At 38.3% G+C, this 26,083-nt stretch overlaps 3 protein-coding genes across 3 annotated transcripts; all 3 read right to left on the reverse strand.

The window, feature by feature from the left end:
* Positions 1–10,615: 10,615 nt before the first annotated feature.
* Positions 10,616–11,510, reverse strand: LOC104432274 (F-box protein At2g02240-like). Its single transcript, XM_039306842.1, has 4 exons — positions 11,240–11,510; positions 11,016–11,134; positions 10,859–10,938; positions 10,616–10,758 (listed from the first exon to the last, which is right to left on the reverse strand). Exons 1-4 carry the CDS (start codon positions 11,483–11,485, stop codon positions 10,616–10,618), a joined length of 588 nt encoding a protein of 195 aa, XP_039162776.1. The 5' UTR covers positions 11,486–11,510.
* Positions 11,511–16,582: 5,072 nt separating this feature from the next.
* LOC104432273 (F-box protein PP2-B15) lies at positions 16,583–17,886 on the reverse strand. The gene is made up of 3 exons (XM_010044736.3): positions 17,421–17,886; positions 17,199–17,317; positions 16,583–17,121 (listed from the first exon to the last, which is right to left on the reverse strand). The coding sequence occupies exons 1-3, from the start codon at positions 17,667–17,669 to the stop codon at positions 16,677–16,679; spliced, it is 813 nt and encodes a 270-aa protein (XP_010043038.2). The 5' UTR covers positions 17,670–17,886; the 3' UTR covers positions 16,583–16,676.
* Positions 17,887–22,556: 4,670 nt separating this feature from the next.
* Positions 22,557–22,889, reverse strand: LOC104435107 (F-box protein VBF). Its single transcript, XM_010047918.3, has one exon. It carries the CDS (start codon positions 22,887–22,889, stop codon positions 22,557–22,559), a length of 333 nt encoding a protein of 110 aa, XP_010046220.2.
* Between the last annotated feature and the right edge of the window lie 3,194 nt (positions 22,890–26,083).

Here is a 26,083-nt window from a genome sequence, read left to right on the forward strand (position 1 = left end):
CTCGATTCAAGTAAATTATGCCTCATTGATGCACATTTAACATCTTGCGACCTTCAATCATAATCCGTCTAAAATGGCGGCTTTGACCTCAAGAGAACTTGAGGAAGAGAAAGTGCGATGGATCCTTTTCTCCGCTCAATCATGCATCCCCTCAGAGATTGACGACCTCGAAAAGGACTAATAAAAGTAACTAGTGCCACATGTTAGCCTATAATTGAAAGAGCCGATGCTTAGAGAAATGCAGCGATCACAAATTCAAAATCCTTTAAAAAGGTTGCATCAACGAGAGTTATGGTGCACTTATTTAAACGCATTCGAGATTCGAATGACGCAAATTCGAAAGTACTGATTGTACTTCATGCGAGATCAGTGGTCCAATGAAAATTGTACAATTTCCTTAATTGGTTATCGAATTAGGGAGGGTTTACTTAGATCCAAATCTATCCTAAAAAATTCAAAACAAAGATAATACAAGTACGTATATGATAACATGGGGGACTGATCACGCCACACAATTGATATAATCAATAGATATATTCTTTTGCTTTTGGGGGGTCAGCTATATATTAATTTGCAATTATATTTATATACATAAATTGTCTATTTTATTTTTTTTTTATATGTTTTTCTTTTGGGGGGTCGTTGTAACCCGCGTCGACTCCGTGGGCGGCAGCTTTTCCCTAATGGGGGAAGTGGAGAAGATGCTGCTCCGAGGCTGATGCCGAGAGAATCGGATGTGGACCGCCTGCCACAAAGAAAAAAACTGCCCCCACACCTTTATTTATTTATTAATTCCTTCTTCTGCAGCGAGTCCATAAAGTCTACGTATATATTTGAATCGATCCAATCGATCGAGGAATCGGGCACCGCGCTTTATTCTATAAGCAAGCCACACATGTTCATTAGGATTGGAAAAGCCATTCCCATGTCTCGGATTTTGTTTATTTTGCGAAAAACGAATAATTTAAGAAATGTTTTTCTTTAAAAATTGATCTGAGTCGATGAAAAATGATTTCATTATCGATGGTAATTTGTGTCTAAACATTTTAGTGGATGATGAAAATATTTTTTGTCCCTTCACTTTTTATAAATAATCTGAACAATCATTTTTTAGAAGAATATCTTTTAAATCTTTCATTTTTCACCAAATAAACACACCCATATATGTGATTTTTTCACTGTCAGAGATATGTTGACTCTAGATGGGAAAATTTTGTATGGATTGTACGCAGCACGGTGTTAAATCTTTTGCCAAAGTATAAGTATTTCATTCCATTTGATTGCATCACGTCGATATTTTGGGTCATATGAGTCTGGCGTATTTCCTTTTCTTGAAAGGGGTCTCGACGCACATTGTGATTAAAGTTATCCATATTTATTTTCGCTAATATATTTGCGTCTTAGTGTTTTTTCATTTTCCTGGATTTGTTGATCATTACGGAGACGAAAAGACCATGAGACTACGACTCCCGCTTAAAAATACAATAGAAAAATATTGATGATGATCTTTTTTTTTTCCTTAGTTGTTGCGTAGTACAGGGTCAACCGTTGCGTATTTCATTTAATCCAACCTATCTAGAAAATTTGAAGAGTACTCTCTCTCTCTCATATCGTCACCATGTATTCAAGAATTTACTTTTAAAATGCTCTAGATAAGTTGTCAACATGAGATCGACAATTTTGAAGGTCACTTTTCCCATTCTGACATGCTTTGACTGATTCAAACAATATAATTTAAAGTTTTTTTTTTTCCTTCTTTTTTACTTGACTTTACTTGCCCATAATTTCGTATCAATTCCAATCATAATTTCATCTTTTCTCCGAAATGCTTGATATCGAGTCAGCAGATAAAACAATAAGACATGGAAGAGGAAATTTCAATTTTTCTTCTCTGGCCTCGCTCGAAGTTGAAGAAATGAATGTAATTTCGAATGAAAAGAAGAAGAAGGTGAATTCATATAGTTAATTGGCCAAACGAGGTTGCGGGTATTGCTTAAATAATTTATTTTTCGCCAAAGATATTTTCCAGCATTGTTAAAAATGTCATTTAAGGCATCTAAAGGCTCTGCCACCATTTTTTTTTTTTTTTTTTTTTTTTTTTTTTTTTTTTATTTCGTCATATGGTTACTTGTTCTAATTGCTCTGAGCAAAAATATAAAAGTCCTTATTGCATCCGATAGTCTTGCTATCTGGGTCAATCGATTCTTCACGTGTTGGGCAATCATGTGGCTGTCATGCGCACATGAAAAGTTGGGTGATTATCCAGAGATCGTAAAGTAGGTGGTAATCTGGTGAAAGGTTGCAAATTGGAGTGATTATAGGATCAGGATAAAATCGAAAATTGGTCATAGGAAATTGTCACATACCAAGTTTTCGTGGTTATTAATTCCACTTTGATATCATATGATTCGGTTCTTAGTTCCTGGGAAAGGACCGAATCAAGAATCGAAAATCCAAATTAGGAATCCGGACCCAATGATCTGGCAGCATGTACCGCAAGAAAGTACCCATTCTCGAAGAAGGATATAGCAGTAATTGCTCTGGTTTGGCCACAAAATGTCGAAGAATTTGCCAATTTCAAAACGAGAAACAGTTACAAAAACATGTTGCTTGCCTAAAACGGACAGGAAGAGGAACAACAAATGGGCCAGAATAACAACATGAGCGGTAGACATAATCGTGGAGGCGACTGACATATCTCAAAATGATTGAGCAAGATTGTTGAGCTATTCCATGAAAAATGAAATTTACTAAAACCATGGCATATGGAGTTCTGCCACTTACAACTTCCCTCCCTTTTCTAAAAGCATAACAAATTGGCATATAATGACTAAACTGAGGAACAAAACCTGAAAATAGACGACGGAATACTGCACAAGCAAATTCATCAGGGTGGGATGCAACATTGCCATATCATATTCTATGTTAGTTGAATGCTTTTAAGTTGGCCTGTAGGGGACAAATTGTTAAAAAAATGTTAGGCTGTTAGAGAATAATATGGGCACTATAGTTAGTACATTTTCTAACAAATATAAATTTTCGAAGTACAAGCTGAGTACAATGATGTCTTTGTTGTCTGGCTCGGGGAAAGGGAAGCTCGACCCTTCACTCCATAGGATGACCATCGCATCATGAACTATAGATATCATCCAATCATTTTTAGCATGCCACCAAAGAGTTCATTTCTCGTTGGTACTGGTTTGGTTCAATTTTGTTACGTGTTTTGAGTATTTTATTGTTTATTTGATTTTTTGTGTTTATCTTTTATGGATTGTTACTATGACAAAATGGGGATTTTTGTTGTTAGGTTTATTTTCTTTTTGCTTAAGAAAAAAATTGAAAAAAAAAACTGATTCCTAGGTAAACCCTGAAACATATTGAAAGGATAGATTTGAGGGTATGCAAGATAAGTTTCAAATTCAAAAAACTGTGCAACTAGTTTCAACAGGGTGAGTTCTTGGTGAAACTTGATCAAATCCTAGGACCACTCACTCTCAATTGCAAAAGACACTAGTTAGAAAAGAAATTGTTAATGTAAAGTCGATGGTGACTGATAGGTTGAAAGGGACGGCGGAAGTGGTGGTTACTCAAGCGACTGATTGTAAAGTTGAAATTATGATTGAAAAATGAAATTTATGTACTCGATTATAAGATGAACAAGAGTTTAGATACTTGCATGTCATTATTCCTTGATTACGATGCACGGTGGAGCGGTTGTCTTATTTCCTCATGCGGATTAACGTTCTTCACTGCTCTTAGATACAGTGAATCGGCTCATAGCTAGATGACCGGAGCAAGAAAATCCGATGTAGCATGGGTCGACACGGTTCAGATATAGAGCCAAATCGAATTAGACCAAATTATTTTTGTTTGGAAAAGACTCGAATCGAACTACATCAAATGACGATTATTTGATATCAATTAATCCAATTAACTTAAAGATAAAGATATAAATTCTCCTTTTCTCGTAACATAATAGCCGTAATGAGAAAAAAAAAGCAAAAAAAGAGAAGAAGATGAAGGCAGAATTCGGTTTGACTTAGTTGTGGGCTGGAATTCCGAAGCCACAAACATGAATTGGAACGGCAATTTCAGTCTAGTCCGGTCCGATTACGGCAATTTCAGTTTTGTCCGGTTCGATTCAACGGTTCAAACAAATTTATACTCTTCCAATAATCAAATGGGTTGAGACAAGCTGGGTCGAGCCATTCTCGAATAGGAGAACCATAGATAGGCAAGCCTTTGCAATCGCAATGCGGACCTGTTCCTGAGCACGTAGAAAAGCCCAAACATACTAGATGCCGAGTCGGGCTCTTAATAAATAAGCTTTTGATTCGCTTCTTAATGTCGAAAAATAAATAAATTGACAAGCTGATTTAAAAACTGAGAAGCCAAAATTAGAAACAGGGGTCAACATCCCGAGCTAGTTTATTTGATGCAGCGTACGGCCAAAATTGATTCGCTTCTTTATTTGACGCAGCGTACGGCCATGATACTTCCACGATGTTTTAAAATTTGAACTCCTGAATTATATATTCGGTCCACATGGCATGCCTTAAAGACAACATGTGCATGGATCCGTATGGAGTGATTCATATGTGATTCATTGCCTACGTAGCGAACTTAAGGCACTGGAACATATGATTTGGTGTTTTTCCCATTGTTTTGTTTTTTTGTTTTTGTTTTTATATGCGTATTGTTTCTAATATCGATGAAATGGTATTGCTAGCAATTAGAGAGGAATAGAAGAAGAAGAATAAACGTATTGGGAGATGAATACATAACATTGTTTGTTATAACTAGAAATTAATAATTCAAGAAAGTGATAACAATAGTATTTGGAGGTGAGCTACGACTAACCGAATCTCTTTAAGACGGTTAGTTCTCGTCAACGGTGTTAACTAGCTTCACAAACTTCGCATCCCAATACACAATACCTCAAACATGTTGGTATTGACATTATACAAACAAGACTGTCAAACACTTTTTGAAACCAGCACACTTAGAGAAACTTGAAGAGAGGAAATGCTAGTGTTTTTGCTTCTACTTGGAATGAAGATTTTGAAGTCTATTTATAGAGTTTTAGAATTCATATACAAAAGCGGTACATGAACCATGAATTAAATAGATATAAGAATCTAGAAGATACATGAATTAAATGGATACGAGATCCAAGAGATACATGAACCATGAATTAAATGGATACATGAACTTGAGAGATACACAAAGTAATGAGATACATGAATGGAAACAACGTATCTCATTTTGCTATTTTCGTTGATTCATTAACTCACCGTAAATACAACAGGTTCTAGCGTGTACATACACATCATCCTCTAACATATATATATATACCCTTTTAAGTAAGGATACATGTATAAAGCAAGATGTGTGTCTGCACAAGATTAGCCAATATATATTATTGATTCGTATGGCAAGCCTTAAAGATAACGTGGGCATCGGCAGGTGATGGACCAAATATGAATCTCCCATAGATTCATATTTGGTCCATCGCCTGTCAATACATATGCATCCTTAAGACAGTGTCACTTATCAATTGTCATTTTTCTTGTTATATTGGATTTTTGTGTTGTTTTTTTTTTCCATGCCATTTCTAATGTTGATCAAATAGCCCCCACACGTACATATATACACTTTCGAGTGAGAATATATGCATATACGAGGATGTGTTATTGCACTAGAAGAGATACCATATATGAGAATATATATCATTGGTTCATATGGCAAGCCTTAAAGACAACATATGCATCAACAAGTGATTGATCAAATATGAATCTATCAGGTGATTCATATTTGATCCATCGCCTGTCAACACATAAGCATCCTTCAGACGTTGTCACTTATCATTTGTCGTTTTTCTTGTTATTTTAGTTTTTTGTGTTGTTTTTTTATCCATGCTATTTCTAACATTGATCAAATAGCCCCAGCATGTACATATACATCATCCGCTATCAGACATATATATCCTTTTGAGTTAGAATGTATGCATATTCGAGGATGTGCTATTCCACCAAAAGATACCATATATGGGAACATATATTATTGGTTCATATGACAAGCCTTAAAGACATCATATATATCAACAGGTGGTGGACCAAATATGAATCTATTCGGTGATTCATATTTGTTCCATCGCCTGTCAATACATAAGCATTTTTAAGACATTATCACATGTCACTTGTTGTTTTTCTTGTTATTTTGGCTGTTTGTGTTGTTAATTATCCATGCTATTTCTAATATTGAACAAATAACCTCGGCACTTACATGCACATCATCCTTTAACATACATATATGCCCTTTTGAGTGAGAATATATGCATTAATGAGGATGTGCTACTGCACCATAAGAGCTAAAATATGTGAGGATATATATTGTGATTCAAATAGCAAGCCTTAAAGACAACACGTGCATCGACAGGTGATGGACCGAGTATGAATTTGTTGGATGTGATTCATATTTGGTCCATCGCCTATCAATACATAAGCATCCTTAAAACATTGTCACTTATCACTTGTCATTTTTCTTGTTATATTGGATATTTGTGTTGTTTTTTTATCCATGCTATTTCTAATAATGTATGCATATACGAGGATGCGCTACTGCACCAGAAGAGCTAACATATATGAGGATATATATCATTGGTTCATATGGCAAGCCTTAAAGACAACATGTGCATCAACAAGTGATGGACCAAATATGGATCTATGGGAAGATTCATATTTGATCCACCGCCTATCAATACATAAGCATCCTTAAGATACACTCACCTATCAGTTAACGTTTTTCCCATTATCTGGGTTTGTCGTGCTGTTCTTTTAACCATTTTGTTTCTAATACTGATCAACTAACCCACACATGTACATATACATCATCCTCTAACTTATATATGCACTTTTGAGTGACCATATACGTATGTATGAGGATGTGTTATTGCACCATAAGAGCCAATGTATATGGCGATATATATCTTTAATTCATATGGCAAGCCTCAAAGACAACAGGTGCATCGACAGGTTATGAATCAAATATGAATCTACGAAATGATTCATATTTGATCCATCGCCTGTTAACACACAAGCATCCTTAAGACATTGTCACCTTATAATGATCGTTTTTCCTTGGTTTTTTATGCCTTCTTTTGTATCCACATTGTTTCTAATAACATACATATATACCTAAAACTTAAAGAGATAATCTATTATCAAACTGAAACTTTCCTCAAAAAGTATTTTTCACAAAACTTTGATGCATCTTGTTTGCATAAGTCTAAAAGTATAATTTATGGTGAAATGTACGTGTGAGTAGTATTAGAAAAAATCCCACCCTGGAGAATTGGTATGGTATGAAGTAATAAATATATTCTAATTGATCCATAACTCATTGACTTAATCTTTTTATTGATAGTGAGTCAAATTGTATATATCAATGGCCTTAAACTTTTTCTAAAACTTTGAAGTTTGATTTATGGAAGATATTTCTTAAAGCTAAAAAAAAAGAAAAAAAAAAGCCCATCCACGAGGAGAAGCTTTCGAGTCTTTTTGAAAGAACCATGTGACATTCGTCCACCAATGATTGGATGGAAGAGCGTGGTCTTTCAAGCAACTCGAAATTTTCCAAGGTGATCATTCAAACATGTATGCATTTATGTGTGTATGTGTGAATGCAACTCAAAATGCATATAATTCTACAACTTGCATTTCGAATACTAAGCGCTTTCAATGATCTTTTGAAATTTGAAACTTACAGATGAAAAGGTTTCAATGATTTAAGTCATGCTCGTCTTTGAAAAAACTGCGAAAAGACTCTCAATGCTTTCCATGCGTATTACAAGTCTAATGCTCTTCTATCTTCTCCATGCATGTTTCGAGTCTAATGCGCGTTTCATTGACTTGATCTATGCACTTCATATGCGTAAGATGTATGAGTTCACCTTTCTGGATATCCTTATCTGGCGATTGAGGCCAAGAAAACGCCAACGGCTAATATTCTCTCCAATGTATCTTATGCTATCCTACTTACCATATCGAGGAACGACAATGCCCAGATGTAGCCAGAAGCTGCTAGCTCCAATCCGCATCATCACTGGATCGATACGAAGCTGCATGTATCGGGAAATTACGATGGATTTCAGGGGGGGAAGAGGCTGGAGCTGGATCGAAGCAGGAATTGCCCTTTGGGGGAAATTAGATGGACAATTCATCTTTCGTTTGCTTGCTCATGGAATGGTCTGATGCATGGTGATTGAATATATAGGAGATCGGGTGGAGAGAGTTGCGGCTGACGAGCATCGTTAACATGACGACATGATTCGATTTTGGCGTGGACAGGGGATAACATGTGACAACACACCGTGAACATATGGTGACATCTATCACTGAGGAACTACGGAAACTGGGAACTTTGTCATAGCTGTCTCATACCTGGACTGGATACACAAAAGATTGAATCAAATGTTTGGAAGGGATTCCATTTTCCAAAAGTATCTGGTCCAAAAGATCGAAGAGAGTTTTAGATGCTTATGGAGCATGGTGTCATCGTCCACCTAAGACGAGCACCGCGTGTCGAGGGTCGCGACATTCTTGTCCAACTCGCCGAGGGGTGATTGGCTCGAACAGACTTGAAAAATGGCCAGGAAACGGACGATAGTGACATGGCACACGTTCAATTCCTATGATTCTGAGCATGACCGAGGCAGGAGAGGTATGTTCAATTCCCTACGACGCTGAAAATATAAACAATTCCATGTTCGAGTCGCTCGATCACCCAATATTTAGGTGCCTTAGATGGACAAGATGGGTTTGTTCCAAGCGCCTAGCAATTTTGTCGATGGTGGCAATTTTATCTAACATGACCATCATTTCCCTAAATTACTTTATGATAAGACATTCGCTACTTGAAATTCCCTACGAGAAATACCATAGTACGTGGTCTACATTGCAAAATTTAAAGGGTCCCGGAGATATAAGACATCTGCTACTTAAAATTCCCTATGAGAAATATCATAGTACGTGGTCAACATTGCAAAATTTAAAGGGTCCTAGAGATTTATCTCAATGGCTTTGTTTTGGTGGATGCTGGAATAGTCATTGAAATCTTTTACTTTCGATTTATCTATCAAAATGGCCAAATTGCCCTTCATGTGTTGTGGGATGGCTCCCTTATCGTTGGCCAAATTGCTATCACAAATTTAGATTCGGGGTACAAGACAGTTGTACAATTTAAATATGAAAAATAGGTGAGAATCTTTGTGTAGCACCTCCCTTTTTGCCCTTCATCCTTTTCTAATATATGTAAGATTCTTGTACAAGGCCATGCATATTGAGCCAAGCAAGTGAATGGTCACATTTGTCATGATACTCATAAAAGCCAATGAATTTCTAAGATTGCTGCCCTGTTGAAGGATCGCTCAACATTGGAGGCCATTATCAATGCAAACATAATAGCATATGCGCAATATTATATGTTAATTCTAATGATGTATTTCTTAATATATTTCGTTTTTGAAAATGCTTTCGATTGGTCGGAGGACAATTTTTAAGGTTTTCCATCCAACATTTTGTTATAACCCCTTCCAATGTAAATTTCGCTTATAAATATTTTTGTTTGTGGGATCACATCGATACAAGTCCTTGTCTCAACACTATACTAACACATGCACTATAAAAGGCTCTCTTATATACTTGAATCAAACTAGATGATCATGGCAATAGAAATTACTGTGCCATGATGGTTTTCCTTTCTTTCTATCTGAAATTAATGCTGTAAATAAAATAAAATACAAATGAACAAAAAGAAAAGAGAAGAAATCTTAACTTAATGCTCTCCATGCTTCTCGTTTACGCATGTGTGCTTACTTAGCTTTCCTCTCCATTATTTGCAATATCTATCGTAGTCGCACAGATCAACATAGAAGAAGAGATATTTCTCGATTAAACTATTTATAATAAACGGGCTCGTTGCTTTGAGTATTTGTGCCATGTCTTTGCTCGATACATCTACTTCAATGACAGGAATATTTTATTCAAATGAAATGGTCAATTCTCGAACTCATCATCTTTTAAAGTTCTTGAATTTGACTTTGTGGGCTAATAATGAATCTTGGATTTTGTACGCAAGCTTTTAAGCCCAGAGAAATAAGTCTGCTCGATAGAGACTTTTCACCTTTTTAGATGCTCATCTCATAGGAGCTAAATGGAATCGATGAGCTCTTTAGAGGTGGACCACCCAAGCTCATATGTAGACTGATTTGCATTTAGCTACTTGCATATTTAAATAGATATAAATATATATTCATATATGTCGACATCCACGTCTTATTTGACATTTAATTTAGAAAAATTATCCAAAAAATCCTATACATATTATACTTTTGCCAACTCAATCCTAAACTTTTCAATTTTGCTAATTAAATCCTAAATCATTTTAGATTTTCCCAACAAAGTCCATCCAAAAAGTTAAAACTCTCCTCCATGGCCTCCTTTTCCTCCTCTTAATCTTGATCTCTGCTCTCTTTCTATCACCTCGTCACTATTGCTTGCCGCCTCGCCTGCGACCCTCCCTCCGTTGTAGCCGTAGCCTCGCTTCCAGTCCTTCATCATGGCATCACAGTCGCGGCCCTCCTCCTTGCAATCGTGGCCTTGCCATTGCTCGTGGCCTCGCCTCCACTCCCTTGCCCTTGCCTCCACCTTCCGTCGCCTTTTTTAACAATTTTCTTTCCTTCGCACTTGCAGACCCAACCTAGTAACCACCATCCCTCTCGCAATTTTTAGACACATGAGTCGGAGCGTGTCGGAAAGAGTTGACCGCATGGCGAATTTTTCGACGCATGTTTTTCGACCATGCGTGTCCAACACATCTCGGAGTGCCCGACATGACACAAAAGCTCCTAGAACGTGTTCGTGCTTTGTAGCCTGAAATCTACACAGAGAAAGATGTTCTTTTTTCAAACTTTTGTGTTCAGCGAATGACAAATGATGATCGGTGAAGTGACAAACCTCGAATCGGGCACAAATTTCCAGGTCCAATACATGGGTACATCGCTCCATGCTATGGAAAGCTCTCTTGCAGACGGCACATACGATATCTTCCCAGACGATCTCTCCAGCTTGAACCTCTGTTTTTAACAAAGAAATAAATTTCCAAAAACCAGTTATCACAGGATTCTCAAAATCTTCGTGGAAATAGCAAAGAAAAGAAAACCCACGAAAGTTTCGATCACCTTTCTTCCGGAATCAATGAGCTGAGGTAGAGCTCCTCCTCGGAACCGAACTTGAGGGGGCCTCAGCAGCCTTGCGAGTACGGCATCACAGTCGGACGGCAAGAAACCGTCCCAGACAACATCGGACTGAGCGGCTGATTGGAAAGCGCGCGATACCCGAGCGGGCTTGCATGCGTCTTTAGGGGATTTGAGGGCGAGAATAGTAGAAACGCAGTGTTCAGGCAACGAGTCCATTGGTGTTCTCATTCGACGATTTCAAAAGCGTGGTGGACTCTCTCTCTCTCTCTATTTCAAATCAAATTTTGACCAAAACGACGTATTTCGAGATTATCTTGCTTGTTTTAGCCACATCAATGCCACCTAGGAGAGAAGACCAAAACGACGTATTTCAAGATTATCTTGCTTGTTTTAGCCACATCAATGCCACCTAGGAGAGAAAAACTAATGAAAAAAAAGGCAGGTTAGCATTTTTTATTAGTTATATTGGACGGTGTTAACGGAAGAACTCGATTGCACCATTTTGATAAATTTTAGAACTTGATTGCACTTTATGAAAGTTTTAAAACTTCACTGTACTTTCAAGACAAATTTAAAGATTTCTAGTGAACCTCAAGATATGTCGAATAATGGAATATGTTTGGTAGAAGTCTTAAAATTTGGCATAAAAGTGCAATTGAGTCTACTTGCAAAAAGTGAAATCAAGTCCTAAAAATTATCAAATTAGTTCAAATGAGTTTTTTTCATTAATTCCATCCAATTTGACTAATAAAAAAATGCTGATGTGGTTTTTTTTTTATAAATATTTTCTCTCTCCTACATGGCAATAACATGGGTAAATCATGAAGTATAAGACTAAAACAATATCGTTTTGGTCTAAATTTGATATTTAATGCTAATTTTATTGAAATTAAATTTTAAAAATAGGCTAACTTTTTTATAAAAGGAAAAAAGAAAAAAAAAGAAGAAGTCGGGTAGGTAGGGCTGCAACCCCTCGCTATTGCCACCACCCCACCATCGCCGGGAGGGGTCGGCAAGGGTGGGGGTGAGCCGGTGGGGGTCACTAAGCCTCGGCCAAGGGCAGTTGAGGGCTTGCCAGCCCTCACCCAAGTTGGGTGAGGATCGGCTACCAGTGGTGGCCCTCGACTAGGTCTAGGCAAGGGTGTGAATCCCCAGGTATGTCACGCACTACACGAGTCATTTCTAATTAGATTTCCTTTGATTAATAGCATATGGAAGCACCACAAAAATACATCACAATATGCCATGTAAGAATATTGCACAAGTCAAAATAGTACACATATATCTCATTACGTTAACTTTATATTTACAAACCCATAATAGTATCCCAAACAGCACACAAAATACAAAAGACCTAGGAAGGGTTAGGATCACCTATCTCACAAACTATTCTCTTCCAAATCCTGCTTGTACAAAAGACAAATTGTCCACTACAGGTTGACAACTCCAACCGTTGGTTCTTTGCCTTCACCATCAAAGCCTCTCAATGGTCCGATCAAATCACAATAGGTGTACAGTTTAGATACAAAAAATAGGTTCCTTGCATAGCACCTCCTAGGAGAGAGCAAAATATCGCCCGGACCAAATTGGAGCAGCCGGTTTTGGACAATTCTGGGAGCATCAGTTTGATTTCTGGTTCCATGTGTGGAAACACCCACTTGGACCACCTGAATCGGATCCTTTTTTTTTATTATTCGTTATAAATGTGTAAAAACGAAAAAGGCCTAACCCTTCACAAACCCTCCATCCACAAACTTGAGATGCTCGTCCTAATTCATGACCACTATCTCGATTCGCCGCACACGAATGGAGTTCATGATTTGCAGGTAATCAAATCAATTAAAGCTAAAAACCCATCAAAAGCAGGCTCAGATTTTGCAGAGGACGAGCTTTGTTTCAGAAACAGAGCAAGAGCAATCGAAGTGTAAGTTCTGGAGGAAAGAAGGCTGTAAAGGAAGCTCTGATCGTGAAGCCCGACAACGAGAGCCGAAGCGCCCATCTCCCTCGCCATCGACACGATCTTCGCGCGCTCTTGATCGCCCTCCGCGACCACAATCACTATGTTGGTCTGCAAACAACTCAAGATCACCCCACTTCTCTTATCACTCAATTGAACCAACTGGACTTATATTAGGAGGAAGAACAGAGTCAATGAGAGCTTATGTTGGGGAAGCTGTGTAAGAATTATTGTGGCCCACATGATATATTATATGGTTTAATAATAGTTGAAATGCTATAAAATAAATAATATATTGGTTATGAGAAGTTGCGACTCTAATAAAACGAAGAGGTACCACTTTTATGGAAGTTAAAAGGTGCTTTGATGGAAGGCACCTATTGAAAGAACGTATAATAGAGTCCGGTCCTCTCTCCGCCTACATGAACAATAATAATTGAAAGGAACTCAGTATTCTTTCATCCATCGATAGAATACATTAAAGAATAGTGGGTCAAGGGAGAGAAATCGAATTTCTTCATTTGATTCGAGTTCTTCGGTTTTTTACAACGATTATCATCAAAGGTAACGCTATGGATAAATGTACGTCTTCATCTATTTGTGAAAATCATGAAGATCAAATATCACTGTTTTATTATGAATTTCCGCATTAAAGAATTATATGTATCTCTTAACAAGCTGCTGCACATGTCCCTGAAGGAGAGGGCCGCCTAGTAGCCCCTGAGGTGTGCCGGGAGAACAGGGTAACAATTCACCAAGGACCAACCCAATGCAGGATTAATATATTCCCCAAAACTAAACTGAGCAAATTCATTGAACCCCAGCAACACAAAAAAACATATTTTGGCAATACAACCTCACAATATGTAATTGTAATGTGGAAATAATAAGGAGACAAAAGCAACAACACCAACAATTTATGTAGAAGACCCAATACGGGGAAAATCATGGACCACTCAAAAATTTCTACTAGTCATAAAGAATGATAAGATATATGAAAAGTTTTTCTCTAATCATATATCAAAGGCTCCACATCAATAATATAATAACATTTCATCACCACGAAAGTAGATTAACACATTAATTGCGATGGGTGAATTCAGAAAATGTTTTCAATGAACGAAACCAACCAACTCATAGCCATCGGTTTCACGAAAATATACTAAAATTTAAGTTGGTTCCAATAATGTTTGGCCTTTGCATCGGAACTACAAAGTTGCGCCACTTTTTCTCGTGTGTTCTTCTCGACGAAACCACTCTCCCTGCCCTTATTTCTTTCGCTCCACATTCGAATCACTCCCACTTCTTCTTTTTGCTTTTTGACTTTTTGTTGTTGTTTTTTTTATTGTTTTGTGTTAGCTGGGCCCCACATAGGCAGACCCAACCAACAAGACGAAGGATCATCAAGCTCTTCCTGCTCTTGGATCTGGCGGTGGAGTAGACGTGGAGGAGCGTGATCAAATCACCGCAGCCAAGCAAGTTGTGAAGAGCCCACCCAAGCGCCGTCCTCACCACCGCCGCGTCCCCACCACCATTAGTTCCATTGACCCACCCGACAATCGAAGTAATTAGTTCCATGACTCGGTGGGCTAGTTTCCTATTTCAGAAATGGGAATCGATCCTTCTCGTTCGATTTCCGATTCTAGGATAGAAATTGGATTATCCAAGAACTAATCACCCCTAACACCTACCATTCTGCCCTTCATCCTTTTCAAATAACTATATAAGACCTTTTGTATTAAGTCAAGCAAGTGAATGGTCACATTTGTCATGAAACTCATAAAAGCCAATGAATTTCTAATATTGCTGCTCTTTTGAACGATCACTCAACATTGAAGGCCATAACCAATGCAAACATTATTACCCTATGCTCAATAGTATATGTGAATTCTAATGATGTATTTATTAACTTTATTTCGTTTTGGAAAATGCGTTCAACTACTTGGAAGACAATTTTTAAGGTTTTGCATCCAACATTTTATTACAGCCGTTCTTATGTACACTCTGCTTATAAATATTTTTGTAAGGGGGATCATATAGAAACAAGTCCTTGATCATCTTGATACGATACTAACACGTGTGCTGCAAAAGGCTTTCTTAAATACGTGAATCAAACTAGATGATGATATCAGTAGAATTTCCTATGCCGTGATGGTTTTCCTTTCTCTCAATCTCAAATTAACGCTACAAATAAAATTAAATACAAAATAAATAAATAAATATAAACTCAACTTAATGCTCTCCATTCTTCTCTTTTACACGTGTGCTTATTTAGCTTTTACTCTCCATCGATTGCAATATCTATCATTATCGCACAGATAAAAACAGAGATATTTCTCAAATTGAACTATTTATAAAAAAAAGGGCACGTTGGTTTTAGTATTTGTGCCTTTCTCGATATATCTACTTCTATGAAATTAATATTTTTATTTAAATGAAATGGTCAATTCTCGAACTCATCCTCCTTTTTTAGTGCTTGTATTTGACTTTTTCAGCTGAAAGGGCCCTTTCCAATTAGATGATAAAAGATTTGATTTTGATCATGAATCTTGAATTTTGGCGCAAGCTTTTTAGCCTAGAGAAACAAGTCTGCTTGATAGAGACGCTTCACCTTTTTAAATGCTCATCGCATAGGAGCTAAATGGAATTAATGAGCTCTTGAAAGATGGACCAGCCAAGCTCATATGTAGAGTGGCTGACATATAGCTATTTGCATATTTAAATAGATATAAATATATATTTATACATATATATCGAAATTCACATCTTATTTGACATTTTATTTGGAAAAATTACCCTTTGAATTCTAAACATATTATATTTTTGCAAACTCAATCTTAAATCTTTTAATTTTGTTGACCGAATTCTAAACCTTCTCAAATTTTGTTAACAGAATCCATCTGATCATATTGTAGTTGGAAATTGCTAATGCGGATGTTGACCATCTTATGTGGCATAACTAACATCAGCATGGACAAATTTTAATAATACTTTTTCATTTTTCCTTTTTATTTTTTTCCCTAATCGTAGGCCTCGCTAGTCAAAGGGCAATGGTTGCGGCTCTTGCTTGTTTATGGGTGAGGGCTCGATGCCCTCGATTGTTACGCCCTCGCCCTCGCAACCCTTGCCAAGTCCTAGGTGAGTGCTCGACATTCTTGCTCTATGGCTGAGAATCTCACCATTCTAGGGTTATAGAAAAAAAAAAAGGGAAAATAAAAGAAAAATTAATAAAACTGGCTAGGTGGATTTAATTCATAGAAAGATTTAGGACTTAAATGGAAAATTTGAAAAGTACAAGACTGCATTAGTAAAAGTGCAATTGGTCTAGGATTTTAAGACAACTTTCCCCATTTAATTTCCGTGAGAAATGAACAATAAGACGCCTAGAATTTTTTTTAAAAAGAATACCAGATTTACAATAAACAAGAACCCTAATGATCCTTGCAATTATCGATGATCTTTTCACACAATTCTTTTAGGCCTCACTTCAAGGCCTTCAATGACAAGCCCTCCCTTCAGTTGATAACCCTTCACCTCCTTGAAGCTCACCTTCACCACCTCATGATGATCTCCGCCATATCCGCCATTGAAGAACTCTCCAAGCTCAACCTCCATCCACCCATCTTCTCTTTCCATCGGGACTTTCTCTTCACCTTCAACCCCCGGTTCTTGCTTGTTTCTGCTTTCTTGATGGCCTTGCTGCAGAATTGCTGTGCTTGTGAACACTACCTGGTTTTTCAACTCGATTGATGCTTGTGATGGCATCACATCTAGCCCGTATGCACGGTGAGAGATTTTCATGATGAGATAGGCTTCATAGAGAGTGTTTTGGGATAGCATTGCGGTGGGCATTCGGCCTTCGATCTCCAGCCAATGTGTTGTTCTGAGCTCCGCCACTTCCTGAAATCTACATGGAAAAAGAGGTTCTTTTTTCGAACTATTTTGTTTAGCGAATGACGAATGCTGATCGGTGAAGTGACAAACCTCGAATCGGGCACAAATTTCCAGGTCCAGTGCGTGGGGACATCGCTCCATGCTATGGAAAGCTCTCTTGCAGACAGCACATACGATATCTTCCCAGACAATTTCTCCAGCTTGAAGCTCTGTTTTTAACAAAGAAGAAAATTTCCAAAAACCAGCTCTTCAAATTCTCAATTCCTTCATGAAACAAATAAAGAAAAGAAAATCCACGAAAGTTTCGATCACCTTTCTCCCGGAGTCAACGAGCTGAGGTTGGCACAAGCTGAGGTAGAGCTCCTTCTTGGAACTGAACTTGAGGGGCCTCACCAACCTTGCGAGCAGGGTTTTGCAGTCAGGCGGCAAGAAGCCTTCCCAGATGACGTCGGACTGAGCAGCTGATCGGAAAGTGCGCGACACTTGAGCGAGCCTGCATACGTCTTCAGGGGATGTGAGGGCGAGAATCACAGAGATGCAGTGTTCTGGCAATGAGTCCATCGTGTCGACGTGCGACGATTCCAAAAGCGTAAGATGTGTAAGTACACCTTTCTGGCTATCAATGTCCAGCAAGTCGAGGCGAACAAAATGCCGACCGCGGATATTCTCTCCTGTTTATCAGGTAAGGAGAATGCCCTGACGTAATCAGAAACTGCTAGATCCAATCCACATCATCGCTGGATCGATCCAAAGCTGCATGTATTAGGAAATTACCATGAATTTCGAAGGGGAAGAGACTGTAGCAAAGCAAGAATTGCCTGCTTTCACGGAACGGGGCGATGCATTGGTTTTGAATATATAGGAGATTGGATGGAGAGAGTCGTAGCCCACGAGCATTGTCAACATGACGACATGATGTGATTTTGGTGTTGGCTGGGGATGGCATGTGACGACACGGTGGGAACACATGGCGACATTTATGTAAAGGGAAAATTTGCGGTAGTTGCCTCCTATCTGGACTGAATGCACAAAAGCTTGTCAAATGTTTGAAAGGGATTCCATTTTCCAAATCTGGTCCAATAGATCGCAGAGAGATTTTTTTTGACGCTTCTTGAGCATGGCGTGATTGTCCACCTAAGCCGAGTGCCCTGTGTCGAGGCTCGCGACATTCTTTTCCAACTTGCCGAGCTGTGATTGGCTTGAATAGACTCGAAAAATGGACAGGAGATGACGATAGACACACGACACATAATGCTAAGTATGAATGAGTCACAGGAGGCATGTTCAATTCCCTACGTTGCTGGAAATTCAATGTTGGTCACCCGATATATATAATGACCTTAAATGTACAAAATCATTATCGCAAGACAAAATGGACGGGTCCGAGCGTCCAACAATATCATTTACTGTGGTGGTTGTATCAAATATGACCATCATTTCTTTGAATCACTTAATGATATCCACTACTTGAAATTCACGACTCAAAATATCATAATGCTTGGTCCACATTGTACAATATAAAGGGTCCTAAAGATATGTCGTGATGGGTTTCATTTGGTGGAGGTTAGAGTAGTCAAGCAAGTAAATGGTCCCATTTGTCATGGAGCTCATGAAAGCAAATGAAGATTGCTACCCTTGAATGATACTCATCAATGGAGGCCATAATCAATGCAAACATAAAATTTTGACAATTTTTCAATAACGTGGACATCGGCCATCTTTCGTGAAGTGACCGATACTAATATAGACAATTTTTTAATTTATTTTTAAAAAAATTGTTTTGTTTTTTCCTATTTCCTCCACCTGGGCCTTAGCAACCCTAAAATGGGCCGAAATAATCACATTGGAAAATTGTCAAAATGTTCTGGAGTAAATCGATCAAATTGAAAAATTTGAAAATGAATTAACCATTGTCAAATAGATTTACAACTTTTTAAATAATTTTTCCATCGGGTGTACAATCTCCTTGAGCATTATTCTCCTCTTTAAATTATCTTTTTTTTTTTTTTTTTTTTTAAATTTCCATGTGGATCACACTTGTGTTCTCCATTTCAAGACCGGCAGTCATAAAGAATGACAGGATCTGTAACGGTGTCCTATCGACTTGATTGCGTGTGTTTAGTAGTTTTGCCATTTTGGTACTGTGAATTGGTGAGAAAATCTCAGGTGTCGCATCAATGCAATAAAGCCGATCGGAACATGCCGATGCGAACTAATTCGATGGAAGTTGCGAAAGACATGCAACTAATATGGTCTCACCTGGTAATGCTAAAGATGGTAAAACTTCTTTATCGAACTGTATTTAGCAAGTGATTTGGTAGGACTACTCCAAATAAAGTAAATTTGGGAGCTAAAGGAAATTTGGACTACATTGTCAAAATGTTAGAGGGAGCAGGACGCCAAGTCAGCTATGTATAAGTGTGTGGTTTGGCATATGCAAAGCCTTTCGGGGCCCTAAACTCATTGGTCAAATGCAAATGCCATTTGGCAAAATTTTGGGGTGCTTAAAGAAGATGCAATTGCATCTTTAAAATTCTCTAAAAACCTTTAGTCTAAAGTAGGTTTGAAAATACTTTTGGATGCTGCGTTTCTAGAATGCAAGTAGACTTCTTTTTCCTTTCCAATTTTGGTGTGAATCATTGCAGAAAGATCGTTCTACGAAGCCTAGATGGTGCGAATTGCGAACCTGGACCTCTAATTGAACCTGTGATTGGCAACCTCGATATGAACATGGTCTGTTAACGAACCCGTGTCAACCAACCAACGTTATAGACGCCACGAGCGAAAGAATTCACTATTTCGCTCGATATCTTTCGCTCGATAAATCAAATCGACCGCCACAAGGGAACCTTGATAAGGTCAAGTCCTCAAAAGAACAATAGAATAAAACCTCTCATTTTTTTTTTTTTTTATTGCACTAAAAATAATGTCTTCTCCAAAGAAATTCAGCTAGCCCTTAATATAGGCCTTCTAGCCGCCACATAAATCCTAAAACCAACTCTAGAGTTCGGCCAAACCAGCCCCAAAATGCTAATTTAGTTGGTTACAATTTAGGAGATCTAATGCTTCCTATTCTAGAATATGACTAAATAGGAAGACAATTTTATTGACTTGGTCAAATATTTGGTGACCAGATAATCAAATTATGCCAAGATTTCCAAGATTCTTCAATACTTGATCTAAGTAGTCTCCACACCAAAGATCACGAACCATGACACCAACAGCTTACCTGAATTGCTTGGCCCACACTCGAGTGATCGAATTAATCAAAATAGACAATGGGTCTTTAGTACTTCCTCTTTGATATGGCTCGATGTCTACATCAAATTTTACCCTCGCTCAACTTTCATAATTGCGAAAATGTCCTCAAAAACTCTAAAGGTAGGCATGCCAACACCATCATTGCTAGCAGTGACTAAGTTCCAAGGGCAATTTGTTTGAGATTTTTTACAAAAAAATTAGCAAAATATTTTTACAAATTACTTTTTACCAAATTGTATTTATGTTAAAGTTGCTTTCTAATGTGTTTTTAAAATCTACTTTATCAAATACTACCTACATTTCGAAAGATCCCTTTAATCTAAAGGTCTTTGTTTTTTTCAAAGACATTCCCCCAAAGTTGAACGGAACACATCTTTTATCTTCATGATTCATGATCGTTGCTTATAAGAGGACAAGAGAGAAGGAATCAATCATGTTCACCTAAGGGAAAAGGGGTTGGCACAATTCGGGGACCATCTAAATTGGTGGGGCAGTGGGACTTTAGCGGACTTAATGGAACGAGTTATAAAATTCCATTTGTTTTGTTCGTGACAAAGCGGCAAAAACTCGTCGGGAGTTTTCCCTACGAGAAAAGTCATCTTACATAGGTAAACTTCAAACCCGTTAATTATAAGAGCCAAATTTAAGTAGTGACGCAATCGTGAAATTGTCTGGCGTGGTATGCAGAAAGTCTTAACTTACATTGTGCACCCCATCTGCGATTATGTAAGTTTCTTCTCTCGGGGTCTCGGGAGAGGTGGAGAATTTGACTCTCCACCTTCTCAAGATCTAGGGTGGGAAAGCGTGAGTGATGGAGTAGGATTTTGCAATCTACACACAGTATATAGTGACTTGTAAAATAGATATAGAATAGAACTAGAAAAAAAAATCATGTGAAGATGTATTTAAATTCTTCTTGTATAAAAACAAACTTTTATGTCTTAAACATCTGGTCTAATGTGTAATCAAGTTCTCAATATTTTGTATTCAATGCAATTTAGTCTTTTCGGCCAACTCACGGGAATCCGGGGTAACCTTTTCTTGATTTTCTTGTAGGATACGCAATGACGCAACATAAAAGAGAAAACATCACAAAAAGTAAAAGTAAAATCAAAAGATAAAAGAAAAAAATGAAGGGAAACAAAAAAACAAGTCAAATAAAATCAGAGAGAGAGAGAGAGAGAGAGAGAGAGAGAGAGGGAGGGAGGGAGGGAGGGAGGGTACCATTGATCAATCTTGTGCTTGAGGGTTGGGAGGCAATGGATTAGATCATCATCGTCATCGATAGGGGTGAGCATATCGAACTGATCAAATAGGGTGTTCTCGGTTCGATCTGATTGGTTTGGTTTGGTTTCCAAGGGCGTTGGTCTTGTTTGTAATTCCACGAAAATGAAACTAGTGATTTTCGATTCGATTCTTGATTTTGCCTTCGCAATCGGGAACGAGATTGGAAATCACTAGTTCTATTTTTGTGAAACCGGGAATAGGGAACCGGGCCAAATCGACTCTTTTTAAAAAAATATATTTTTTTATTTCTTAAAAATAACAATCAACCTTAAAATAGTAACAATTTCAGTATTTTTATTTTTAAACTTTTTGGCTAAATGACAGGTTCCATTAGACTGATCAGGTCTAGTTTCACCTAATCAGCGAGGGTGGCCATAGGTGAGGCCTGACCAACCATCGCCGCGAGAAGCAATGATGTCTTCATAGCCAACCACCATCGTGGGAGGGCATATGGACAAGAGCTGGAACCTCACCGTCCTTTTTTGGTTCTTGTATCTGACCTTTTCAGTTTAGACACGCTTTTTCAATTGGACGATAAAGATGAGATTTCGATCGTGAGTCTTGGATTCCGTAAACCGTACCTAAGCTTTTTAGACTTTAGAAACAAGTCTGCTTGATAGAGACTCCTTACCTTGTTAGTTGCCCATCTTATAGGGGCCAAATGGAACCAATGGCCTCTTTAGAGATGGACCAGCCAAGCTCACGTATAGAAGAGTCGACATTTAGCTATTTGCATATAAATAGGTATATATTTATTCATATATGTTGATATTCGCATGTTATATGACATTTAATTACCATGAGAAATGAACAATAAAATACCCAGAAATTAAAAAAAAAAAATACCAAATATACAATAAACAAGAACCCCAATGATCCTTGCAACTATCGATGATCTCTTCACGCAATTCTCTTAGCCCTAACTTCATCGCCTTTAATAACAAGCCCTCCCTTCAGTTGATATCCCTTCACCTCCTTGAATCTCACCTTCACGACCTCGTGATGATTGCCACCACATCCGCCGTCGAGGAACTCTCCAAGCTCAACCTCCATCCAGCCGTCTTCTCTTTCCATCGGGACTTTCTCTTCACCTTCAACCCCCGGTCCTTGCTTGTTTCTGTTTCCTCGATGGTTTTGCTGCAGAATTGCTGCGCTTGTGAACACCACCTGGTTTTGCAACTCGATTGATGCTTGTGATGGCATCACATCTAGCCCATATGCACGGTGAGACATCTTCGTGATGAGATAGGCTTTATAGAGTGTTTGGTGATGGCATTGCTGTGGGCATTGCCGTGGGCATTTGGCCTTCGATCTCTAGCCAATCTGTTGTTATGAGTTCCGCCACTTCCTAAATCTACATGGAAAAATATGTTATTTTTTCGGACTTTTCTGTTTAGCGAATGACGAATGATGATCGGTGAAGTGACAAACCTCGAATCGGGCACAAATTTCCAGATCCAATACATGGGCATTGGGCATATACGATATGGAGAACTCTCTTGCAGACAGCACATACGATATGTTCCCAGACGTCAACCCTCGGTCCTTGCTTGTTTCTGTTTTCTCGATGGTTTTGCTGCAGAATTGCCGCGCTTGTGAACACCACCTGGTTTTGCAACTCGATTGATGCTTGTGATGGCATGACATCTAGCCTATATGCACGGTGAGAGATCTTCATGATGAGATAGGCTTTATAGAGAGTGTTTGGTGATGGCATTGTAGACAGCACATACAATGAGAAGAAGTTTGTGTTGTTCCACAATATTGCTGTGGCTTTGTTATTGTTTGTGCTATCATATGTATTGTGGGCTGTGTTTGTGGAGAGGTCAAGGAAAGAGAATGAGTAATTAGATGCTGCTTGTACTATGTTTTTGCTTGTTCTTGAATATAAACTAGCAATGATGGATGTGTTAAGGTCAATGTTATGGTGGCTTTTTTACTTGAACTAAATATAAACATAAACTAGCAACAAACATCCGAATTGAATGGAGTTGCCATAAGTTGAACTACCATCAGCTTTTTTTGTTTTGCTGCAAACCAGCGTATACACAAAACAAACATGAGTGATTACCCGAGTGCCATAAGTTATGCTTAGTAATCACTTAAGTGCTAGTCCCGGTGAAAAAATGATCACTTAAGTATTAAGTTATTATTAAAGTAATCACTTAAATGTCACTCATAAATAAAAGTGAATACTTAAGTGCCAAGTTTTTTTTATAATGTAATCAGTTAAGTGTCATTTTTTTTCTAAAAATTGCGGCAGCCACCACCACTGGCTACTAGCCGCCACCGCCAGCCAAACTAGTTACTCCACCACTACTATGCTAGTGGTGTTGCTGCACAGTCTGGTGCAAGCCGAGCCTTGCACTAGCTTGCACCAATCCACCTGGTGTAAGATGTGCACACTGCACACTTGCATCAAGTACATCATAAACCTCAAATCCCCACCACAAACCTACAACTACCAAACATTATGAGCTACCATCACCAGCCACACCAACACCCCAACCAACACACTAGCACCTAGCCACCACCATAGACCCACCACCCACCAATAACAATGCTGGAACAGTCTTTGTAACCTTATATCCAAACTTCAATATTGCTCTTTCAGAGCCCTAGTTCTTCTCCTTTCTAAAAGTCCAAATTTAGCTCACTGGGTCTGTTGCAGAAGGTGTTGGTGCAAGTTGAGTCTTGAGTGATTTTCTACTAAAAGGCTGTCCCTGAAGGGCTTGAACAAGAGATTCACCCATAAGAGGGAATGCATACTTGCAAGAAACAGACTCCGTCTTCCCCGACTCTAAGTCTAGGTTCATTCATGGTATCAGAGCCATGATTTCATTTATAATAAGATCCGTTCTATGCACTCAGTAAGTAAATCCAATGCTGAGAAGATCTCTACCAGAGATACTTGAAGCATCGGTTTCTCTCGCCTCATCTCCATCTTCCTCAACCCTTTCGGATTTTCGTGTGTCAAATGCATCTAAGATTGACTATCTTTATGAAGTCTCTCTCAATGATGAAACCAAAATCTTTGAAACTCAGCTTCCTCTTATGAACTCTTATTCTGCTTTTGCTAAGCCTACTTCATCATTTTCTCTTATCCGCTCTATTCGACAACTCATCCGCAAAACCCCAAAGGAAGTAAAAGAGTACGTCCAGTCCTCCAAGTTTGATTAGCATCCCATTCCAGCTACTAAAAAGGAATATTTCATCACTCTTCAAATTCCGCCAGAATTTCCCAAGCAGTGGACCCAACAAGGATACTCTCACGTCCATTAGGGAGCTGTTCGTCTTACTCTTACATTTCATGATCGAAAATGCTTGCTAGTTGTGGTCAGAATAGCGTTATTGGATACTCAATTCTTAGAATACCAACATGCCTGTATTGGCATTATCCAAACCACTTTGAATGCTGGAACAGTCTTTGTAACCTTATATCCAAACTTCAATATTGCTCTTTCAGAGCCCTAGTTATTCTCCTTTCTAAAAGTCCAAATTTAGCTCACCGGAGCTCCTCATACCGTCGATTCTATTGCAGCAACACCGCACTACCAAATGGTTTATCAAGTGTAGAACCATACTCTTGACTTGAATTTCCATAGTGGGAATGAAGATACTATTCATCTCTATGCGAATGATCAAGCATCCTACATTAATATTACCAAACAAATCCCAAAAGAGAAGCTGCCAAGCTCCTTCTAGAAACCTGGATTACCAACTATGAAAAACTACATCAGAATAACAGGCCTTTCCAGTCCTCATACTCTGAATTTGTCATAAAGAAAGATGGCACTGTTTCCATCAAATTTGATAAGGAAAATGAAGAAAATCCTTCTATCTTCCAGACCCTCTTCATGATTGAACTTTGTGTTCTTGAGTTAGTTTCCGAGCCAAATCCCAAAAGACTTGTCTAACATTTTCAGAGTAATGGAAACTCTGTCCATTACTACAAAGACCAATACGATCACCGTTTATGGGATCCTTTTGTCAATGTTTTTATTGTACAAATTCTCCCGACAAAGTCATGCAAGACCCCATCGAAAACACAAGAAATCAAAGGATACTATGTACCAAAGACACTTAAACGAAGACTTCTCCGTTGATACTCTTGGTGAGTGTGAAAAATTCCAAGTTATGGTTTCTTATACTCCAACTCCACCGCCAGAGTTCATTGCTCCACCCTCCATTTCACTAGCTCCACCACCACCACCTTCTCCATATAAAAAAACTAGCAATTTCCCTGTTCTATAAGCCAATTCTAAAGTGGGCAAAAAAAACATTCTTACCCACTCGAGACTCCAGAAGAAACAGTACCCAGCTCTTTCATTGCCATGTTCCAAGAGGCAGATTTTCTTCCTCTTGTTCGAGAAAATTCAAACTTTCATTCCTGGGCCCGGAGAAATTCATCAATCCACAAGACGTAT

This window comes from Eucalyptus grandis, chromosome 2 (assembly GCF_016545825.1).
Source record: "Eucalyptus grandis isolate ANBG69807.140 chromosome 2, ASM1654582v1, whole genome shotgun sequence".
Taxonomy (NCBI): Eukaryota; Viridiplantae; Streptophyta; class Magnoliopsida; order Myrtales; family Myrtaceae; genus Eucalyptus; species Eucalyptus grandis.

What these genes read in the sequence shown, in the direction of transcription:
- LOC104432274 (XM_039306842.1), bottom strand. Translation starts at nt 11,485, where the DNA reads ATGAGAACACCAATGGACTCGTTGCCTGAACACTGCGTTTCTACTATT. An exon ending in TCATTGATTCCGGAAGAAAG is followed by an intron (nt 11,135 to 11,239) that starts GTGATCGAAACT and finishes TGTTAAAAACAG; the next exon opens with AGGTTCAAGCTGGAGAGATC. An exon ending in AAATTTGTGCCCGATTCGAG is followed by an intron (nt 10,939 to 11,015) that starts GTTTGTCACTTC and finishes TTCTCTGTGTAG; the next exon opens with ATTTCAGGCTACAAAGCACG.
- LOC104432273 (XM_010044736.3), bottom strand. Translation starts at nt 17,669, where the DNA reads ATGGACTCATTGCCAGAACACTGCATCTCTGTGATTCTCGCCCTCACA. An exon ending in TCGTTGACTCCGGGAGAAAG is followed by an intron (nt 17,318 to 17,420) that starts GTGATCGAAACT and finishes TGTTAAAAACAG; the next exon opens with AGCTTCAAGCTGGAGAAATT. An exon ending in AAATTTGTGCCCGATTCGAG is followed by an intron (nt 17,122 to 17,198) that starts GTTTGTCACTTC and finishes TTTTCCATGTAG; the next exon opens with ATTTCAGGAAGTGGCGGAGC.
- LOC104435107 (XM_010047918.3), bottom strand. Translation starts at nt 22,889, where the DNA reads ATGTCTCACCGTGCATATGGGCTAGATGTGATGCCATCACAAGCATCA.